Source organism: Arabidopsis thaliana (assembly GCF_000001735.4).
Source record: "Arabidopsis thaliana chromosome 1 sequence".
In the NCBI taxonomy this organism is placed as follows: domain Eukaryota; kingdom Viridiplantae; phylum Streptophyta; class Magnoliopsida; order Brassicales; family Brassicaceae; genus Arabidopsis; species Arabidopsis thaliana.
In genome coordinates this window covers 3,224,582-3,242,531 of record NC_003070.9, presented here as the reverse complement: position 1 = coordinate 3,242,531, position 17,950 = coordinate 3,224,582, and the positions used below count along the sequence as shown (strand labels likewise).

Genomic DNA, 17,950 nt, shown 5'->3' with positions numbered 1-17,950 from the left:
ATATAATTATCTCATCAGGTTTTTAAATGAATTTGAACTCTCAATAAGGTTTACTCTAACGACTGATTTAAATGAACTTATAGTATCAACGTGCATATTCCAATTTTTTTTTTTTTGACATCTTTTCTTTTTTTGTCCGTTATTAGAGTGATGAAAGAATCTGTTGATTGAAATATGGTTGCTCGATCCCCAAGGTTGAAGTTAGAGAAAGATCTTTTCGAAGGAAGTATGAGACAACTACATGGAAAAGAAAAATCTTAAAATAATGTAGAAATTTTCTTAGTAAAGAAGAAAAGATGGCTCGCGGCATAACTGGAGCATTTATGAACTGTTGGTTTATTTGGTTTCTATTTTGTAAGGACATGTTCCTTTCCTGACATATGTCATCTTCTTTACATGACGTGTGCCTTCTTATTTTACCAACATGTGTCGGTTTCCTCTTCAGATGTTATTTTAGGTCATTCCATAATATCGAGATGCGACCCTGACAGATATATAATTCCAACTGGAACTAGTAGTGATAGATACAATTTCAGATATAAACATTTTAATTATAAAACAGACTAAATATTTTAAAGATTTTTAATGAACACTTGTTTTAAAAAAAAAAAAAAATTCTCTAGGTTATAGTCTTTCTTTTTGTCGATTCTATAGGTTATAATCAATAATTACCAAGGATAATTTATATTTTATTTTCATCCATATTAAAATTTTATACTATTGTTTAACCCAACTTGATTCTAAAACCAGAGTTGAATAACAACAGCAAATGATGATAAGACGCTGCTCTGATTACACTTCACTCCGACAAGACAAAAGTCACAAAAATCCATTTCGCCCGCCGACACATCGTCGATAGACCGACATATCGTAAATTAATTCCTAAAAGATTTTTCTTGGTCAAGCCCAATGTAGTAGTATATAAACATTCTTGCACAACGTACACTCACAGTCCATACTTACTTAGTGAGTACTCCAAACATAAGAAACATGCCAAACACTAGCAGCTCTCAAAGCTTCACTATCTTCGTTGATGGTTGGTTAATCCGTCACAGGTATTTCGTTGAACAGCTTATGTGTGCTTCTTCCTTGGATGAAACTAATCGTATCTCTCTCGAAGAACAACAATCTCTCGTGGCCCAGTTTCTATCTCACTGTCTTCAATACTACCAAGAGAAATTCGCCTCCGTTTCCCTCGCCGGGGACAACGTTTTCACTTTCTTCTGCCCACCGTGGTTTAACTCCTACGCTAAACTTATTTTATGGGTCGGCGATTTCAAGCCTTCTCTTGTGTTTAAACTCACCGAGGTCTCCGTGGCCGACCTCACGCGCCACCAGAAAGACCGGATCTCGAGTCTTAAGTCGGAGACTAGGAGGAAAGAGAGAGAAGTTATGCGAGATTTCGCCCTCGTGCAACAAAGCGTGGCGGATCCGCCGGTGATGCTCGCGGCGAGGCGCGTGGGAGCGGTGGGAATGGTGGACGGAGAAGAAACGGATTTGGAGGAGGCGATGGAGGTGCTTAAAGCTGGGATGGCGGCAGCGATGAACAACGCTGATCAGCTACGGTGTTCGACGGTGGGGAAAGTGGTGGAGATTCTTACTCCGCCGCAAGCGATTAAAGTGTTGAGGACAATCGGACAGCTTCACCTCCGTCTGAGAGACAGAGACCAAGAAAGAGCTTAAAAAAAAAGATACTTAATTTGCTTTGCTCTGCTTCTTCAACAACGATGGAGTCATCACTAATTTTTGTTTTTCGGGCTCAACCACTTGATCCTGAGATTTAGATTTCCTTTTGGTGATTTATGATTTTTAAAAGATTTGAGAATTGGGCTTTTTTGTTTGTAGTGATATGATGTCATGTTTTTTATTTTTGGCTTCTCGTTTCTTCCTTAAATCAGTTCTTACTAAATCTCATCAGTTACTTTTACAATCAGACCAAAAAATGTCAAAAGTACACAGTACTTGCTTTCAAAATCCTACGTAGCTTATGATGTGGTCGCCATGTCATTTATAGTACTTTACTAACTTGCTGACATGTAATTGTTGAAAAAATATTACTTTTATTCCATTTATCAACACAAAACTGGGCTTAAAGCATTGGGCCAACAACAGTGAACAACGGGATACAAAAAGAGTTCGTAGTTCTGCAAATCGAATACAGGAGGTCCAATATTTCAAAAGATGCATATTTTTCTTGGCTAAATTGGTCAATGTTATTGTTAGGCATGGCGTTGACTTTAGAGGCTTCCTAGAGATTGCCAGATGAGGGAGTAAAAGTCAGCTTTGATGGGCTTTTTCATACGTGATAAGCCTAAGAATATAAACAAACAATGCTCTAACTGAAGAATGGATTGAACTATTTTTAATCCAAGTCTAGTTTACATACACAAAGGTATTGTATGTTGACATGTTGTAATAGATTCGAATTTTCCACAAGTCTATCTACATTGTGGTTTGAGTCATTATTCATTTATTCCTTCCAATTTAGTGAAACTTAAATGATTATCTGAAAACAATAAATGATTATATATACTAAAAAAAAAAAACATATCGCTGCTACTAATTTTAAACAATTACAGAAAGAAGGAAGAAAAAGAACAATTATGCAAACAAATGTCAACTGGTTATATCATGTCGTTGTTTAAATATTATAACTATATTATTCTCAAACCAAGGTATTGAACAAACGTTATGTCAATGCAATCAAATTACTCAAACGTTAAGCATAATAAACAAAACTTGTTTTTTCTTTTCTTTTCTTTTCTTCTTCTTCACGTCATGAATTGTGTCCTAAATAGAAGTTAAGCCTCTCAGATTTTTTTCCCGGATGATAATGTGTAGTATTTACACGTATAGATTTTTCAATTTTATTGTCTCATACAAAGATTAAGATTATAAAAAACTTGGCGTTGAGGAATAAAAAATAAAAACGTGTTCACCACCCGCCGATTTAGATACCGTTTTCACATACATAATTAGAATTTTTCCGTCCAAATTGTTTTTGGTCAAAGCCTCAATGGTCTTGAATTGACCTGTTCTTAAAACCCGACCCGGATCCACCTGCTTCTTTCAACTAACACACGCTCCTGATCCAAACCATTTTTTCATTTTTCAAATCATTATCAACTCTCTCGCTTCTTCAACGATCGCATAAATTCCCTCTTTGTCTGCTCGATTCCTGATCTCTAGGGTTTGGGTTCCGGAGACGAAGGGGGTGTTTCGTGTGTAATTGAGATATTGAGATTATTGCTTTGTAAAACTCAAAATCTATGGCGGTTTCTAGCGCCTTCGTTGTTACACCGAAGCTGGAGAAGCTGTTAGCGAATCACCATAATCCAACGTATTCTTCTTCTCCGGCCCCGTTGGATGTAATTGGGATACGTGCTCTTCCGATGAACAATAGGAACAAGCGAGGTCTGATCCAGAGAGCGCGTTGCGAGATTTCTCCGTCTAATAAGGCAGCTAGCATCTCAGCTCTCGAGCAGCTCAAGACTTCTGCTATTGACCGTACGAATTTCTCTGCTTTTCAAATGTTTGAATTCTAGATTTGAATTTGATGATGGGTTTTTGTTCGTCCTGCCAATTTTGAATTTTGAAGCTATTCAACATGTTGCATTATCCATCTTACCCAAAGATGTATCTTTTAACTTTAAAGCAATCTTCTCTAGTCTTGACTTTGTTTAGTTGCGTATGAAATGATTACTCTGGATTTAGATTTGTGGAGGAGATTGATTGTATACTTCTTGAAGCCCAAAGCTCTGTTTTACTGAACTCGATTCTTTTTTGGTAACTAGGATACACTAAGGAAAGAAGCAGCATTGTGGTGATTGGGCTTAGCATTCACACAGCTCCTGTTGAGATGCGTGAGAAGCTTGCCATTCCAGAAGCTGAATGGCCACGAGCTATTGCTGAATTGTGTGGTTTGAATCATATTGAAGAAGCTGCTGTACTCAGTACCTGCAACCGAATGGAGATTTATGTTTTGGCTCTATCTCAGCATCGTGGAGTCAAAGAAGTGACTGAGTGGATGTCTAAGGTGTTTCTCTTTCCCATGCTTAATCTCAGTCACTAGAATGATCTTCTTCTTATGTCTGAGTAACTTCTTTACTGGTTGATGTTTTGGGCATTTCTCATTCTCTTGCAAATGTTCTTATCACTAATGGTAAATGCTGACATATGTTATTTATTTTGTCAGACAAGTGGAATCCCGGTTTCAGAAATCTGTCAGCATCGTTTTCTATTGTACAACAAGGATGTCACGCAACATATATTTGAAGTCTCAGCTGGTCTAGACTCTCTTGTCCTAGGTGAAGGTCAGATACTTGCACAGGTTAAACAAGTTGTTAAAGTAGGTCAAGGAGTCAATGGTTTTGGGAGGAATATCAGTGGGCTATTTAAACACGCAATCACAGTTGGAAAGCGTGTCAGAACAGAGACAAATATCGCTGCTGGGGCTGTTTCCGTTAGCTCGGCTGCAGTTGAACTTGCTCTCATGAAGCTTCCCGAATCTTCTCATGCATCATCTGCTAGGATGTTGGTAGTTGGTGCTGGAAAGATGGGGAAGCTTGTAATCAAGCACTTGGTTGCTAAAGGTTGCACCAAAATGGTGGTTGTGAATCGAAGCGAAGAGAAAGTTGCAGCTGTCCGCAATGAGATGCCGCCTGGCGTTGAGATTATTTATAAACCCCTTGATGAGATGCTGTCTTGTGCTGCAGAAGCTGATGTAGTCTTTACTAGCACAGCATCTGAGACACCATTATTCTTGAAGGAGCAAGTAGAGACTCTCCCTCCTGTTAGAGATGCGAGGCTCTTTGTTGATATCTCTGTTCCTAGAAATGTCGGGTCCTGCGTCGCTGAAATAGACGGTACACGGGTTTTCAACGTGGATGACCTCAAGGAAGTCGTTGCTGCGAATAAAGAAGACAGGGTGAGGAAAGCAATGGACGCTCAGGCTATAATTACAGATGAATCAAAACACTTTGAAGCGTGGAGGGACTCGTTGGAGACGGTTCCAACAATCAAGAAATTAAGGGGATATACAGAGAGAATTATAGCTGCAGAGATTGAGAAATCCTTGCCCAAAATGGGCATTGACATGAACAAGAAGATGAGGAAAACAGTAGATGATCTAATCCGAGGTATAGTGAACAAGCTCCTGCACGGTCCAATGCAGCATTTGAGATGCGATGGGAACGATAGCAGAACGCTGAGTGAGACACTAGATAACATGCAGGCTCTGAACAGGATGTATGGACTTGATGCAGAGATACTCGAGGAGAAGATTAGAGCAAAGGTGGAAAAAAAGTAGAGAGAAGAGAGCCTTTGTTTCATCCATTTTTTAGGTTCGTAGAGGTTAAAAACCGGCACCTTTGTAATATACACACTTGAGTAGAGGGTGAAGACAGCCTCTGGGGAAGATGATCTTCTGGTTCATGCCCTTGATGGGAAGCATACCATAATTGTTTTATTGCGTTCTTTTGTTAAAGTTAAAAGTTTAAAACTTTGTACACATAATATATATACATTTTTTTTTCCCTAATTAACATTTGCGTTCGAAACAGTGATAACCATTATTGGAGAAGCAAACAAAAAGGCTTTGAAGATTTTTTTATTTTTAAAATAAAATAAAATATACAACTATCTTGATGTGATGTTTGGTTGAGAAATAAAGCCTTGACGTAAAATTTCGGTTTCCTTCATATTTTTGCATTGATTACTCTATGTAAGTAAATTGATAATCCGTCTTTCACAATCAAACCATTCCATCATAAAAAAAATTACAACAACATTGCAACGTTTTTGTTTATGCAAATTTTCTTGGGATTTTTGGTAACTAAAATTTGGGAGTTTTTGCATGAATTCTTAGGGTGAATCGATTTTTTTTTTTGTAAGCAAACGAACCTAAACTTGATCAACAAACAGTACAAAAATTCTAGAATATTGGTGTTAATTACTCAATTGCTAATCATAAAGGTTTCTAGATAGATGGTGTTAATTACTCAATTGCTAATCATAAAGGTTTCTAGATAGATGTGTGAGAGAAATTTCTAACTAAAATATTTCGACATGTTTTTGACGACAACTATCTTCAGTTATATCAAAGACGGAAATGTAAAGTTTCAAAGCTAAACGAGTAAAGACTAACGACTAACGAGTATTAATTTTTCCAGTTCAAGGCAATATATAATATATTAACAAATTTCTTGTAGTGCACGATGTCTTTTGTCTCTTTCGGTTTTTCATTTTCTACATGCTTCGATCCGTATTTGGCTCTAAGATCCAATGTTGAAAAATTGGATGAAAAATAAAATAAAATCAATTTCTTGGTGATATAAACAAAATAGAATATATGATAATATATTTATATTACTATGCCTCAACTTGTTACGAGATACTGAATTTCATGATCATATGGTTTCTTTAGATCCATATACCTTTTGTATATATGGAACAAACCATTCATATCGACCGTGATTAAAGAGAAAAAAACTCTTTAACTATCGTTTTGTTCTTGTTGTTGTATTAATTCAAATGAGTCTTGGGGAATTAATTCCTCTGAATGATAATTAGAATCTAAAACCAAAAATATAATACTTGGAAACAATCATTTGAAATTGGTCGTTGTTATACATTAGTAAGACCAAGCTAAGAATGAGTCTGCAGATCAAAAAGTTTGACTTGTATTTGCATGAAAGTTTACGTACAATTCGACTTCACCTGTGTGGTCTTGATTATTTCCCAGTATATAAAGGAGACAAAGAGAGCCCATCATTTTGCCTATCAATATCATCACTTTACGATAACCTTGAGATCAAAGAAGACCCCTTGAGATATTATTTTCCTGCTAAAAGCTCTTTTTAATAGGTTTGATATTGCAATTCTAATCTTTCTAGCTAGTGTAATTACTGTTCTCGATAATATGTTGTCTGCCTATATCATATTTACAATGAAATTATTAGTTGTTTCTTAAAGAAAATATTAATAATATAATGTGTAGAGAAATGGATGCAAGATTCTTGTACCCCTTGGAGAGCTGTAAAATCATTCACTTGGTAAGTCACAAATAATTAGGATGAGTTATTACACAATTCACTCTTAATATGACTTTGGTGATGATAAGTATTAATGATGTTTCTTCTTTGTTTTCTTGAAGTTGCGACATGGACAAGCGTTGCACAATGTAGAAGCTGAGAAAGATAGAAATGCGTTGTTGTCTCCTCATCTTTTTGATGCTCCGCTTACCGATCATGGTCACCAACAGGTGAACCCTAAATCCTAATTTTTTTTTGTCTCAACCACATGGATCAAAATCGCCTTAGGAGATCTCCTTCGTGCATTGTGATAACTTCTAATCGTTTAACGCTTCTCTTAAGGTTGAGAATCTCCGCGAACGAGTTGTTTCAAGCGGGCTACTAAAGAGGGTTGAGCTAGTTGTAACTTCTCCGTTGTTTAGGTAACATATACTTGTACACATTCATTGAAGCCTAAAGTTGGTTATATTTGTATGTTTATTTAGTGACTTGGAGTGATTATTTTTATTGGCTTATGTATATATAGAACTATGCAAACCGCAGTTGGTGTTTTTGGAAATGAATACAAACAATCGAGTATGACAAGTAGCCCTCCCATTTTGGCACTTGAGGTTGCTCGAGACCGTAATGTATGTTTGATATATACATGGAGAAACGTTTCATATATTCATCGTCGTCTATCAAACAATTTCATGTTAACCATATATCGAAATGTATATATATGTGCATGCAGGGAGTCCGTCCTCCTGACATGAGAAGAAACGTTAGCGAGTATCAAACTCTTTTCCCCACCATCGATTTCTCTCAGGCAAAGAGCTTTTTTCACTCTTCATATAAATAAATTATACATGAAGCTTCCTCAACATATGTAAGGATACACGCATTGTGGTTTCTCTAATATTTTGGATCATGCTATAGATTGAAAGTGAAGAGGACAACCTATGGAGACCGGATGTTAGGGAGTCCGAAGAGGAGATTTTGGCGAGAGGGTTAGAGTTCATGAAATGGTAACCCTTATAAATTTTGACTTCGTGAAGTATAAATAACATTAGCATATATCTTGTTAGAAAAATACATTAATTTTGCTGTATTTAGGTTATGGAAGAGGCCAGAGAAGGAGGTCGCAGTTGTTAGCCATGGAATAGTTTTGCAGCATATGTTGTATGTGTTTGCAAACGATTGTGACCTGTCAATTAGACATGAACTTTGCAAGAGGTAATACAAAGGTTTCAATTTTGCAATATATATTGTCCAATTATAATCTATTGATCACTAATATGTTATTTTACAGGTTTGCCAATTGCGAAATTCGTACTGTCGTGATTGTAGACAAAGGGTTAGTGTGATCTTCATTTACTTAATTATGATTATAGTCATTTCTTGACCATTAGCGTCGTTAATACTTTTATTTTTCAGCATGGCTTCATCTACGGAGAATTGATTCCACGGAGGAAGTTTCAAAGAACTGACGGAGTCTTTATTAAATCAACTTTGAAGAAATTACGTATTATTGATTTTATTGTTAAAGCTCAATGAGCTTCTTCTATCTGCGTGAAACCCTCGCTTATCTACTTTCGGTCTTTTGCATTTGTTAGGAAATGTATTAAACAAACTGAATTAAAACTATCATATATATAATCTGATATGTATTTAAGAATATAATCTGTTTTGTACCTTTGTTTAAGAGACTTCCAAGTTCCTTCCAAGTAACCAACCTATCTATTCCAAAAGTCGGTAACCCACTTCGGGCAAGCTCCGTATATTATATACGATCAAATTAAAAGACTTGATATGCAATCTACAAAAAAAAAAAACGAGAAAAAGCTACTTCAAGCTTACAGATTTTTTTTTAAATATATTTGAGCGTTGTAAAACACCACACCAGTGTTTCAAGATTTAGCACATCTTTCTTGATACATATTTATTTACTTTCAAGTTTCAACGGATGATTCCAACGATTTTACAAATAACTGCATGAACCAAAAACTCTACATGAATCATTTTCTTTCAAACATTTTGGTGAGTGGTATACCTCTCTGAATTTCTCATTTATATTTTATAAGAAATCTAACAATTCTTTTAGTATGGAAAAACAATTTACGAATATAGTTTTGCAAAAACACCTAAAGAATATCAAAAAGATTGATGATAATAATAAATAATTATGGACGGTTAAAAGGAATAATAGAAGTTGAGAAAAAAAGGAAAAAGAAGAAAACTAATGACCAAAAAACACGGCATATGAGAGTTGACGTGTGACCCATTCAACTATAAAAAACTTCAAATATACTTTCAAAGTGGCTTCTGAGTAGCTTCCATGAAACTGACTGGTTGTAGTCGATATATACTGTATATTTTGTATATTTATATATGATGATCACGAACACGAAAGGACGAAGAAGAGAAGAAGAAGAACCTTACAATTGCTTTTGTAAATATTGTAGGTAGTTTAAGGACGTCACTACCTACATACATGGATTTATGTGGAACTCAGATGCTGCGCCTCTCATCGCCTCATTTCAAAACCCTTCATTTGGTTAGTCTTGCATTTATTTATCCATTTCAATCTTGATCGCATGGAAAATGCTAGCAATCTCGATCTCATGGAACATTTTCACGTGGGTTCTTCTTCTATGTCTGAGGACCTTTTGATTTTGATTCTGATTATTCATAAAGTAGAGCAAAAAGATGTCTAAATTATGTTGGATCGGAAATGAATAAAGGTGAGGCATGCACAAGGAGTCCACAATATAGCATTAGAAGAGAAGGGAGAGAAACCTGAATCAGAAAAGCTTTTTGACGCCCACCTTTCTCCAAAGGGTTTGCAACAGGTGTGGGAACTACATCTATTAACTATTACCACCATAATCCAAATTTTTAGGGTTTGATATAGTACCTTGAGACGCACTCTTGTATTTATGAAACATTCTTGATAATTTTGCAGGTTTCGGAAAGGCGCAACCAAATCCTTGAATCAGGATTACTTAACACTGTCGAGTTAGTGATAACCTCTCCGCTGTGCAGGTACTACCACCTAAATTTGGATTTTAGGCTAAAGAATTGGTAAATCGTAAAGTCGTAAACATCAATATCAATGAAAATAAATGATCGACCTAAAGGCTAGGCATATCTAACATTCATATTTTCAACGATGATTAGTTGAATTATTCGATATATCATATAATTCAAACCTTGAAGTTTTTTTTCTTTTCATTTTTTCTTTCTAATATGGTTCCCAAGTCTCAATCGAGCAAGTCGTTCCTTGTTCACAAATATTCTTGATTATTATGTAATGTGAAGAATTTAGAATTGTTATACATAATTTGGTAGCACGAATAGTAACACTGTTCCATTTAATTTCAGAGCAATGGAAACTTCAATAGGAATATTTAGGGGACAAGGATATGTAAATATATCCGAAGACTTTGCAAAAGCTAACAACTTCCCTCCAATTGTAGCACTTGAGATCTGTAGAGAACGCATGGTAATATTCAACATTCATTGTGTTTTTAAGTCATAAATTTTAATTAAGATACAACTGAAAGTTGTTATCTAATTTGAGTTTGTTTTAAGAAATTATCGATTTTTATAATGGATTATATTGTATCCCAAAAGTATGGGTGATATGCTTACTATATATGTGTTCCAATGATGAATCAAAATGCACTCTAACTGTTCGATATTCTCAGGGACTCTATCCATGTGATCGTAGAGCAAGTATAAGTACTCGCCGCACTTTTTTTCCTGAGATCGACTTTACAATGGTGGTTAATCTCACCGTTGCTTTAGAAGCTCACATGCATTGATCTTCTTCTATATATCTATCAAATTTTAGTAAATTGTTTCTTCTTTCATATGGTTAAAATAGATAGAGAGTGATGAAGACGCTCTATGGCAAGACAAGGAAAGGGAAAAATTAGAAGATGTTGCTACTAGAGGTCTTCACTTTGTTAAATGGTGACCACCAACTTTAATTTTTTGGACTTTATATTATATGGTGGTCCGATCTATATCTTTAGAAATATCTCAACGTCCAATATGGGACATTCTAATATCCATCATTTTGAAACTACAACTATAAGAAGAACTATATAGTAAAAATATCAGTTTCTGGATTACAAACTTAAAATTAGTTGATAATGAAGTGACATATATCTTTTATATACTAAGTTAGAAATATGTTAGTGTTTGTTATGCTTGGAATCAAGATCTCGGTGTATGATTCAAAAGTTAGACAATTCTTTGTTTTTTTTTTTTTTTTTTAAATCTATTCTTTCCCAACATTACACTGATTAGAAAAAAAAAAACATGTGTAGGTTATGGGAGAGACCAGAAAAAGAGATAGCAATTGTAAGCCACGGGATTTTCTTGCAACAAACACTTTGTGCGCTGCATGGAAAAGTTGGCATACCTCTTGAAGATAGTCTCCTTACAAGGTGATTATACTAGTCCCCGATCTAACCACTCTAATCGTAGATTCCAAGATATTATAGTACATAATATACAATACATAGATACATGAAAACTATATGCATAATAAATTGACTTTAATTTATCTTCTTTTTTTGATTCGTTTAGGTTTGCCAATTGTGAACTCCGGTCGATTCGGATAGAGAAGAGGTAACTAAAATTAGCTTAGGAAATTGAAGGAACTTTACAAGTAGTGTTGTTTTTAACAATGTTCACACGTTTAAGTGCAGTGACATGGAAGCGGATACATTAATGACTTGTAACTGTAGAAATTACGTTACTCCACCTTCAACTTCCTTCCATTCACACGCTTGAATAGAAGGCATGCATATGTTATATATGAACTGTGTTTTCTTTTCCAAGCCACACTCATGGATCGGAGTTTCAGAACCAAGGAAAATCGAAGCTACTATTCCCATTTGCCATTACCAAGCTACCAGCACCAATACATTGTAATCAATCACTAGTAACAAAAAAATCTATAATTTCAAAGATACGTTTACATCGAAAAAAAGAAAGATAACGTTTGCAAATGATATAAAAGCTTTTCCTTTTTTTTTTTTTTAATTATTATGAAAAAATGATGATTGAATCACGTAGATATTGCCGAAAACAATGCCTAATGAATAAAGTCATAAATATCAATTTTCATTTAAGTAAAAACCAGCGAACATCGGGTTAAAATTATGTTACTTTAATAATAACTGTTAAAAAAAACACATTAGTAAGTACCAATAAGATTATTTCCCGCTTAAAGAGGCGGGGAATAACGTGTTTTGTTTGCAACAAATTTCGATAATTACTCTTCCTTATTTAATTTTTATGTCTATCAGATAAATCAAAATCTCAGATCTCTGAAAATATAATTACTAAAAAGATTCTCATTTAACAGATTCACGAATCTCTTTTTATAAAGATTCCTCCAATATTCACTGACGTCGTCTCCTTCACCAAATTCCATAACCCTAGATTTCGCCACAACAAACAATGGCTGCGATTGAATTACACAAGCCGGAGATCAACGCCGATGACGACGATGACGAATCCCCGGTGGAGCAGGTTCGTCTCACTGTATCGAACCACGACGATCCTTCTCTACCAGTGTGGACGTTTCGGATGTGGTTTTTAGGGCTTCTCTCTTGTATTCTCCTCTCGTTTCTCAACACTTTCTTCGGATACAGAACTCAGCCTCTGATGATCACTATGATCTCTGTTCAAGTTGTTACGTTGCCTTTAGGGAAGCTTATGGCTAGGGTTTTGCCTGAGACCAAGTATAAGATTGGTTCGTGGGAGTTTTCTTTTAATCCGGGTCCCTTTAACGTCAAGGAACATGTGTTGATCTCTATGTTTGCTAATGCTGGTGCTGGATTTGGATCTGGTACTGCTTACGCTGTTGGTATTGTTGATATCATCATGGCTTTTTATAAAAGGAAGATTAGTTTCTTGGCTAGTTGGATTCTTGTCATCACTACTCAGGTTCAATGTTTTCTGATTTTTTTTCCCTTTTTTTATAATGTTCTAGGTGAATATATAGCTGATGATGATTTTCTCTGTTGTTGAATGATCAGATTCTTGGGTATGGTTGGGCTGGTATCATGAGAAAGTTAGTTGTTGATCCTGCACAGATGTGGTGGCCTACGAGTGTTCTTCAAGTCTCTCTGTTTCGGTATGCTGATTGATGCATTTTAGAGCATACTATATATACCACTTGTTTTACTATTGTTTACTTAGTGGCTCTGACACTGTCTTTGATCTTTATACAGTGCTCTTCATGAGAAGGACAATGCAAGAATGTCACGAGGAAAGTTCTTTGTGATTGCGTTTGTTTGTAGCTTCGCGTGGTACATATTCCCAGCTTATTTGTTCTTGACCTTATCATCAATATCTTGGGTTTGTTGGGCATTCCCGAAGTCTATCACAGCTCAGCAGTTAGGATCTGGAATGTCAGGACTTGGGATTGGTGCATTTGCTCTTGATTGGTCTGTTATAGCTTCTTACCTTGGAAGCCCTCTTGTGACTCCTTTCTTTGCAATTGTCAATGTCCTTGTTGGTTACGTTTTGGTCATGTATATGGTTATACCAATATCATATTGGGGCATGAATGTGTATGAAGCAAACAAGTTTCCAATTTTCTCCTCTGATCTGTTTGATAAGCAAGGGCAACTTTACAATATCTCCACCATTGTCAACAACAAGTTTGAATTGGACATGGAGAATTATCAACAACAAGGTCGGGTTTATCTCAGTACGTTCTTTGCTATCAGTTACGGGATTGGTTTCGCAGCAATCGTTTCCACACTGACTCATGTTGCTCTCTTCAATGGAAAGTAAGTCAGGAATATCCATAATGGACTAACTTATGCACCAATGTCTGAAAATATCACTAACCTTCTTTTTTGACTTAGGGGAATTTGGCAACAAGTACGAGCTTCAACTAAAGCTAAAATGGACATACACACAAGGTTGATGAAGAAGTACAAAGACATACCAGGTTGGTGGTTTTACAGTCTGCTTGCGATCTCATTGGTGCTATCTCTTGTCCTCTGCATTTTCATGAAAGACGAGATCCAAATGCCTTGGTGGGGACTCCTTCTAGCATCATTCATGGCCCTTACATTCACTGTACCAGTCAGCATTATCACAGCTACTACTAATCAGGTACCACATATAACTTCCACTACAGATTCCTCAAAATAACATGATTTGGATATTTTCTCACTTTGAAAATGTTGTGATGCAGACTCCAGGTCTGAACATTATCACAGAATATCTCATGGGTGTGTTGTTACCGGGGAGACCAATAGCTAACGTCTGCTTCAAAACTTATGGGTACATAAGCATGTCACAAGCTATATCATTCCTTAACGACTTCAAGCTAGGCCATTACATGAAGATACCACCAAGATCGATGTTCTTAGTCCAGTTCATAGGAACGGTGATAGCAGGAACAGTGAATATATCAGTGGCATGGTACTTGCTGACATCAGTAGAAAACATCTGCCAGAAGGAGTTGCTTCCTCCAAACAGTCCATGGACATGTCCAAGTGACAGAGTTTTCTTCGACGCATCAGTGATTTGGGGATTAGTAGGACCCAAGAGAATCTTTGGTCGGCTAGGAAACTACCCTGCACTAAACTGGTTCTTCTTAGGTGGACTAATAGGACCGGTCCTCGTGTGGCTTCTCCAAAAAGCCTTCCCAACGAAAACATGGATCTCGCAGATCAATCTCCCAGTTCTTTTAGGAGCAACAGCAGCAATGCCGCCAGCGACAAGCGTGAACTTCAACTGCTGGATCATAGTAGGAGTGATATTCAATTACTTTGTGTTCAAGTACTGCAAAAAGTGGTGGCAGAGGTATAACTACGTGCTATCGGCAGCTTTGGATGCGGGATTGGCGTTCATGGGAGTGTTGTTATACTTTAGTTTGACGATGAATGGAATATCGATAAATCATTGGTGGGGTGCTAAGGGTGAGAATTGTCCTCTTGCTTCTTGTCCTACTGCTCCTGGTGTTCTAGTTGATGGTTGTCCTGTTTTTTAAAGTCTTTTTAAGATTTGTTTTTCTTTGTTTTTTTTTAGATTTTACAGTTTTTTTTTTCTTTTTGAAGATATTTGTTCCATTTGTACGTTTTTAGACTTGAATCTGATCTTTTTTTTTGGATTTTTTACGAATCGTATAGGTTAACAAAAACAGACTCAATGATTTTTTATCCATGTATCTGTTATACTAAAATTTGGTAAGAGTGAGTATCTGGGATTATTTTGTTTACGTGAAAAACCTTATATATCTAAATTAGTGGAAAATATAAGATTATACAAGTAATGCAAAAACTCTAAACAAGGTACAGTATTTGTAATGTGGCGCGTGGACGAGAAGGAAGTAGAGGAGCGTGGGTTATCAATTTGGATTGACGCCAAAAAAAAAAGTGATTCATTAATCTGAGAGTTTGGTTCAACCATATTCATCAATTTTTCTTTATTTTATTCACTAATAATAATTTTGAGTCTCTCTTCTCTCTCTCTTATATCTCAAAATCCGAGAAAACGAAGTTCAAAGATCCGTGGTTGAATTCGTGATTCTGAAATTTCGTTTCTTCAGGTCTCTGATCGTCCTGGTTCTCCTCTGATCTGTTATTTGCTTCGAAATAGAAGTTTGTTTCTCGTTTGACGATGGAGACTGCGACTGGAGAAATCACCATCGTCTGCAACCACTGGTTTGTTTCCCCCCTAAAACCATTGATTTCTCTGTCTGTGGTTGTTGACTTGTTTCTATTTGATCATAGTTTTTTTCGGCGATTGGTTGCTTTCTCTTTGTTGCGTAATCGTTCGATGATGACTTGTGTAATTCGATATTCTGGACTCGAGGTTATAACAATTTTGGAATTGATCGGTGATTGCAATTGAGAATATGTGTCACATTAAAGATACTCGTGAGCTGTATGATTCAGTTTGGTTCCACGGTTTGTGTCGGTGATTACAAGTATAACTAGGGATTCGATGGATGGATTAGTGATATACAATCTTTTTTTCTAAAAGAGTTCATTTTTATTTGGTCACCTACTAAAAGGTTGATTCTTTTTTGTTACTTTGCTTAAAGTCCTTCATGATAAATCTATTGATTATGTATCAGCTTCCTGGTGTCTGTACAAGAGTTTTATTGTCTTCTGTTTATCGTCATGCTTTCTACGATTTGTCTGATGGTTTGCTTAGTTTCTAAACTTTCTAAAGATATATGTGTATGCTTTGTCTAGTTATTGTTGTGTTGAGTCTGCTGAGGCTGGAAATTTTTGAATGCCCTAATTCTTATTTGGGATCAGTAAATCTAATCCCTTGTGTATGTTCAGTGGTAGCATTTACCTGGATGGTTGATCCCATGAGACTGATTATCTTAATGTTTTCAGTGACAGAGACATTCCATCACTGAATATCGATCTGCATCGTGTACATTGTGCTCGGAATTTAGAAAAATGTAAGATTTGTGGTGATATGGTACCCAAAAAGCATGCTGAGGAACACTACTTGAACACACATGCTCCGGTACACTGATTTCTCTGTTTCTTACTTGTTGTTAAACTGTTTTCTGTTTGATTAATTTCCACAACTGTCATCTTTGATGTGAAGAGCTTCTCTTTGTTAGCTCCATCAAAATTATATACTTTGTCTAGTGTGACGTCCAAATAGGTTGATCAAAGGGATTTACATTGTTTCATATGATAGGATTCTGCTCTCAAATATTTTGTTAATGTCCCTCCAACGGGTTTTAAGCTTGTTTCAATTAACAAATATTAGATCACTTATGCATTTATTAGACTTTTTAACTTAGTGTGTAACACAAACAGCTAGTTATCAACGCTTGTTCCTGACTGTTCTTGAGTTTTATGGTTGACAAGAACTCCCCCAAGCGCAGCTTGTGTTTGCAAGGTTGTGACTGTTTCAATTACTAGGTCGAGAATAGTTATTCAGTATAACAAGTAGGAATTTGTTTTGTTTCTGTTTTAGACTCAGGATTTTTGTATGGCCTAGATGCTGCTAGATGACTGAAATGACCTACATTTTCTTACGAAATTCTTTCTGTTCTGTATTGAGAAGATAGCATGCTCGATGTGCAAAGAGACCATAGAACGTGAGATTTTCGATAGTCATAAAGGAGAAATTTGCCCCAAGAGGATTGTAACATGCGAGTTCTGTGAGTTTCCATTGCCTGCGGTTGATCTTGCCGAGCATCAGGTATTCACTCTGACTTGCACACTTCCTTTTCTCTCCAACTAAAGGATTTTCTGATCCGCTCGATTTTCCGAATATTAGGAAGTATGTGGCAACAGGACAGAACTCTGTTATCAATGCAACAGCTATGTTAGATTGAGAGAAAGATATAACCATGAAACCAAATGCCCTGGCACTGTTGAATCATCCAGGTACATTTTCTTATCTTCATTGTTTTATTTTGAAAACTCTCTGATTCAGATCTTAATCCTTTTTTATTTGGCTAAACTCATGTCATGACATGGATTGTACAGAAGGATCCCGAGAGCAGCAGAAGGAGATGGAAACGGGAGAAGACGAAGAGATGGGAACGGTGTTTCGAACAAAAGGCTTTTCTTCACGATAGCAATAACGGGAATAGCTGTGATAATAGGATCCTTGTTCTTCCAGAGGAAGCCTGAGTAGAGGAGGCGTAGCTTATCTGTAATTCTGTAAATTTGCCTCAAATCCTTCAGACAGATTCTAAGGAAGGGTTTATACATTTTAAAGCTTACCCAGACAAGAGAAACCCCAAAAGATTGTTTGAGCTGATCACCATGAGACTTGCTTTTATATTTGATTTCAATAAAAGAGATTTCAGATTTCTTTTTGGAGTTAAAACCAAACTAAAATCAAATTACATTCGGTTTGGTTGATAAGAATTAAAACTGAATGCAAAGGCAATGCCTTGAGAGTTGACAAACGCA

General features: G+C 36.2%; 6 protein-coding genes across 10 annotated transcripts; all 6 read left to right on the top strand.

The window, feature by feature from the left end:
• Positions 1 to 668: 668 nt before the first annotated feature.
• On the top strand, positions 669 to 2,001 carry RAS1 (RESPONSE TO ABA AND SALT 1). The gene has a single exon (NM_100869.4). The coding sequence runs from the start codon at positions 991 to 993 to the stop codon at positions 1,681 to 1,683; it is 693 nt and encodes a 230-aa protein (NP_172466.1). The 5' UTR covers positions 669 to 990; the 3' UTR covers positions 1,684 to 2,001.
• A 976-nt stretch (positions 2,002 to 2,977) lies between these two features.
• Positions 2,978 to 5,624, top strand: HEMA2 (Glutamyl-tRNA reductase family protein). The gene is made up of 3 exons (NM_100868.3): positions 2,978 to 3,507; positions 3,795 to 4,036; positions 4,196 to 5,624. Exons 1-3 carry the CDS (start codon positions 3,270 to 3,272, stop codon positions 5,306 to 5,308), a joined length of 1,593 nt encoding a protein of 530 aa, NP_172465.1. The 5' UTR covers positions 2,978 to 3,269; the 3' UTR covers positions 5,309 to 5,624.
• A 1,377-nt stretch (positions 5,625 to 7,001) lies between these two features.
• On the top strand, positions 7,002 to 8,608 carry AT1G09935 (Phosphoglycerate mutase family protein; the record flags this gene model as incomplete). 2 transcript variants are annotated; one of them, NM_148453.3, is made up of 9 exons in its annotated part: positions 7,002 to 7,052; positions 7,154 to 7,261; positions 7,374 to 7,453; positions 7,558 to 7,660; positions 7,765 to 7,839; positions 7,950 to 8,038; positions 8,127 to 8,246; positions 8,323 to 8,367; positions 8,448 to 8,608. In NM_148453.3, 9 exons carry the CDS (start codon positions 7,002 to 7,004, stop codon positions 8,470 to 8,472), a joined length of 696 nt encoding a protein of 231 aa, NP_683294.2. In that variant the 3' UTR covers positions 8,473 to 8,608. The 2 variants fall into 2 exon arrangements, with proteins under 2 accessions (NP_683294.2, NP_001321472.1); NM_001331871.1 differs by having other exon boundaries at positions 8,323 to 8,565.
• Positions 8,609 to 9,272: 664 nt separating this feature from the next.
• Positions 9,273 to 12,082, top strand: AT1G09932 (Phosphoglycerate mutase family protein). 4 transcript variants are annotated; one of them, NM_179297.3, is made up of 9 exons: positions 9,273 to 9,567; positions 9,755 to 9,862; positions 9,976 to 10,055; positions 10,395 to 10,515; positions 10,721 to 10,795; positions 10,900 to 10,988; positions 11,348 to 11,467; positions 11,610 to 11,651; positions 11,732 to 12,082. In NM_179297.3, exons 1-9 carry the CDS (start codon positions 9,505 to 9,507, stop codon positions 11,814 to 11,816), a joined length of 783 nt encoding a protein of 260 aa, NP_849628.1. In that variant the 5' UTR covers positions 9,273 to 9,504; the 3' UTR covers positions 11,817 to 12,082. The 4 variants fall into 4 exon arrangements, with proteins under 4 accessions (NP_849628.1, NP_001321471.1, NP_001321470.1 ...); NM_001084031.1 differs by having other exon boundaries at positions 9,423 to 9,649; NM_001331870.1 differs by lacking the exon at positions 10,721 to 10,795 and having other exon boundaries at positions 9,344 to 9,567.
• A 192-nt stretch (positions 12,083 to 12,274) lies between these two features.
• On the top strand, positions 12,275 to 15,042 carry OPT2 (oligopeptide transporter 2; the record flags this gene model as incomplete). Its single annotated transcript, NM_100867.2, has 5 exons — positions 12,275 to 12,977; positions 13,070 to 13,167; positions 13,265 to 13,828; positions 13,907 to 14,159; positions 14,242 to 15,042. Exons 1-5 carry the CDS (start codon positions 12,489 to 12,491, stop codon positions 15,040 to 15,042), a joined length of 2,205 nt encoding a protein of 734 aa, NP_172464.1. The 5' UTR covers positions 12,275 to 12,488.
• A 406-nt stretch (positions 15,043 to 15,448) lies between these two features.
• AT1G09920 (TRAF-type zinc finger-like protein) lies at positions 15,449 to 17,848 on the top strand. Its single transcript, NM_100866.5, has 5 exons — positions 15,449 to 15,715; positions 16,403 to 16,538; positions 17,091 to 17,228; positions 17,307 to 17,416; positions 17,519 to 17,848. The coding sequence occupies exons 1-5, from the start codon at positions 15,672 to 15,674 to the stop codon at positions 17,667 to 17,669; spliced, it is 579 nt and encodes a 192-aa protein (NP_563857.1). The 5' UTR covers positions 15,449 to 15,671; the 3' UTR covers positions 17,670 to 17,848.
• Positions 17,849 to 17,950: the final 102 nt, after the last annotated feature.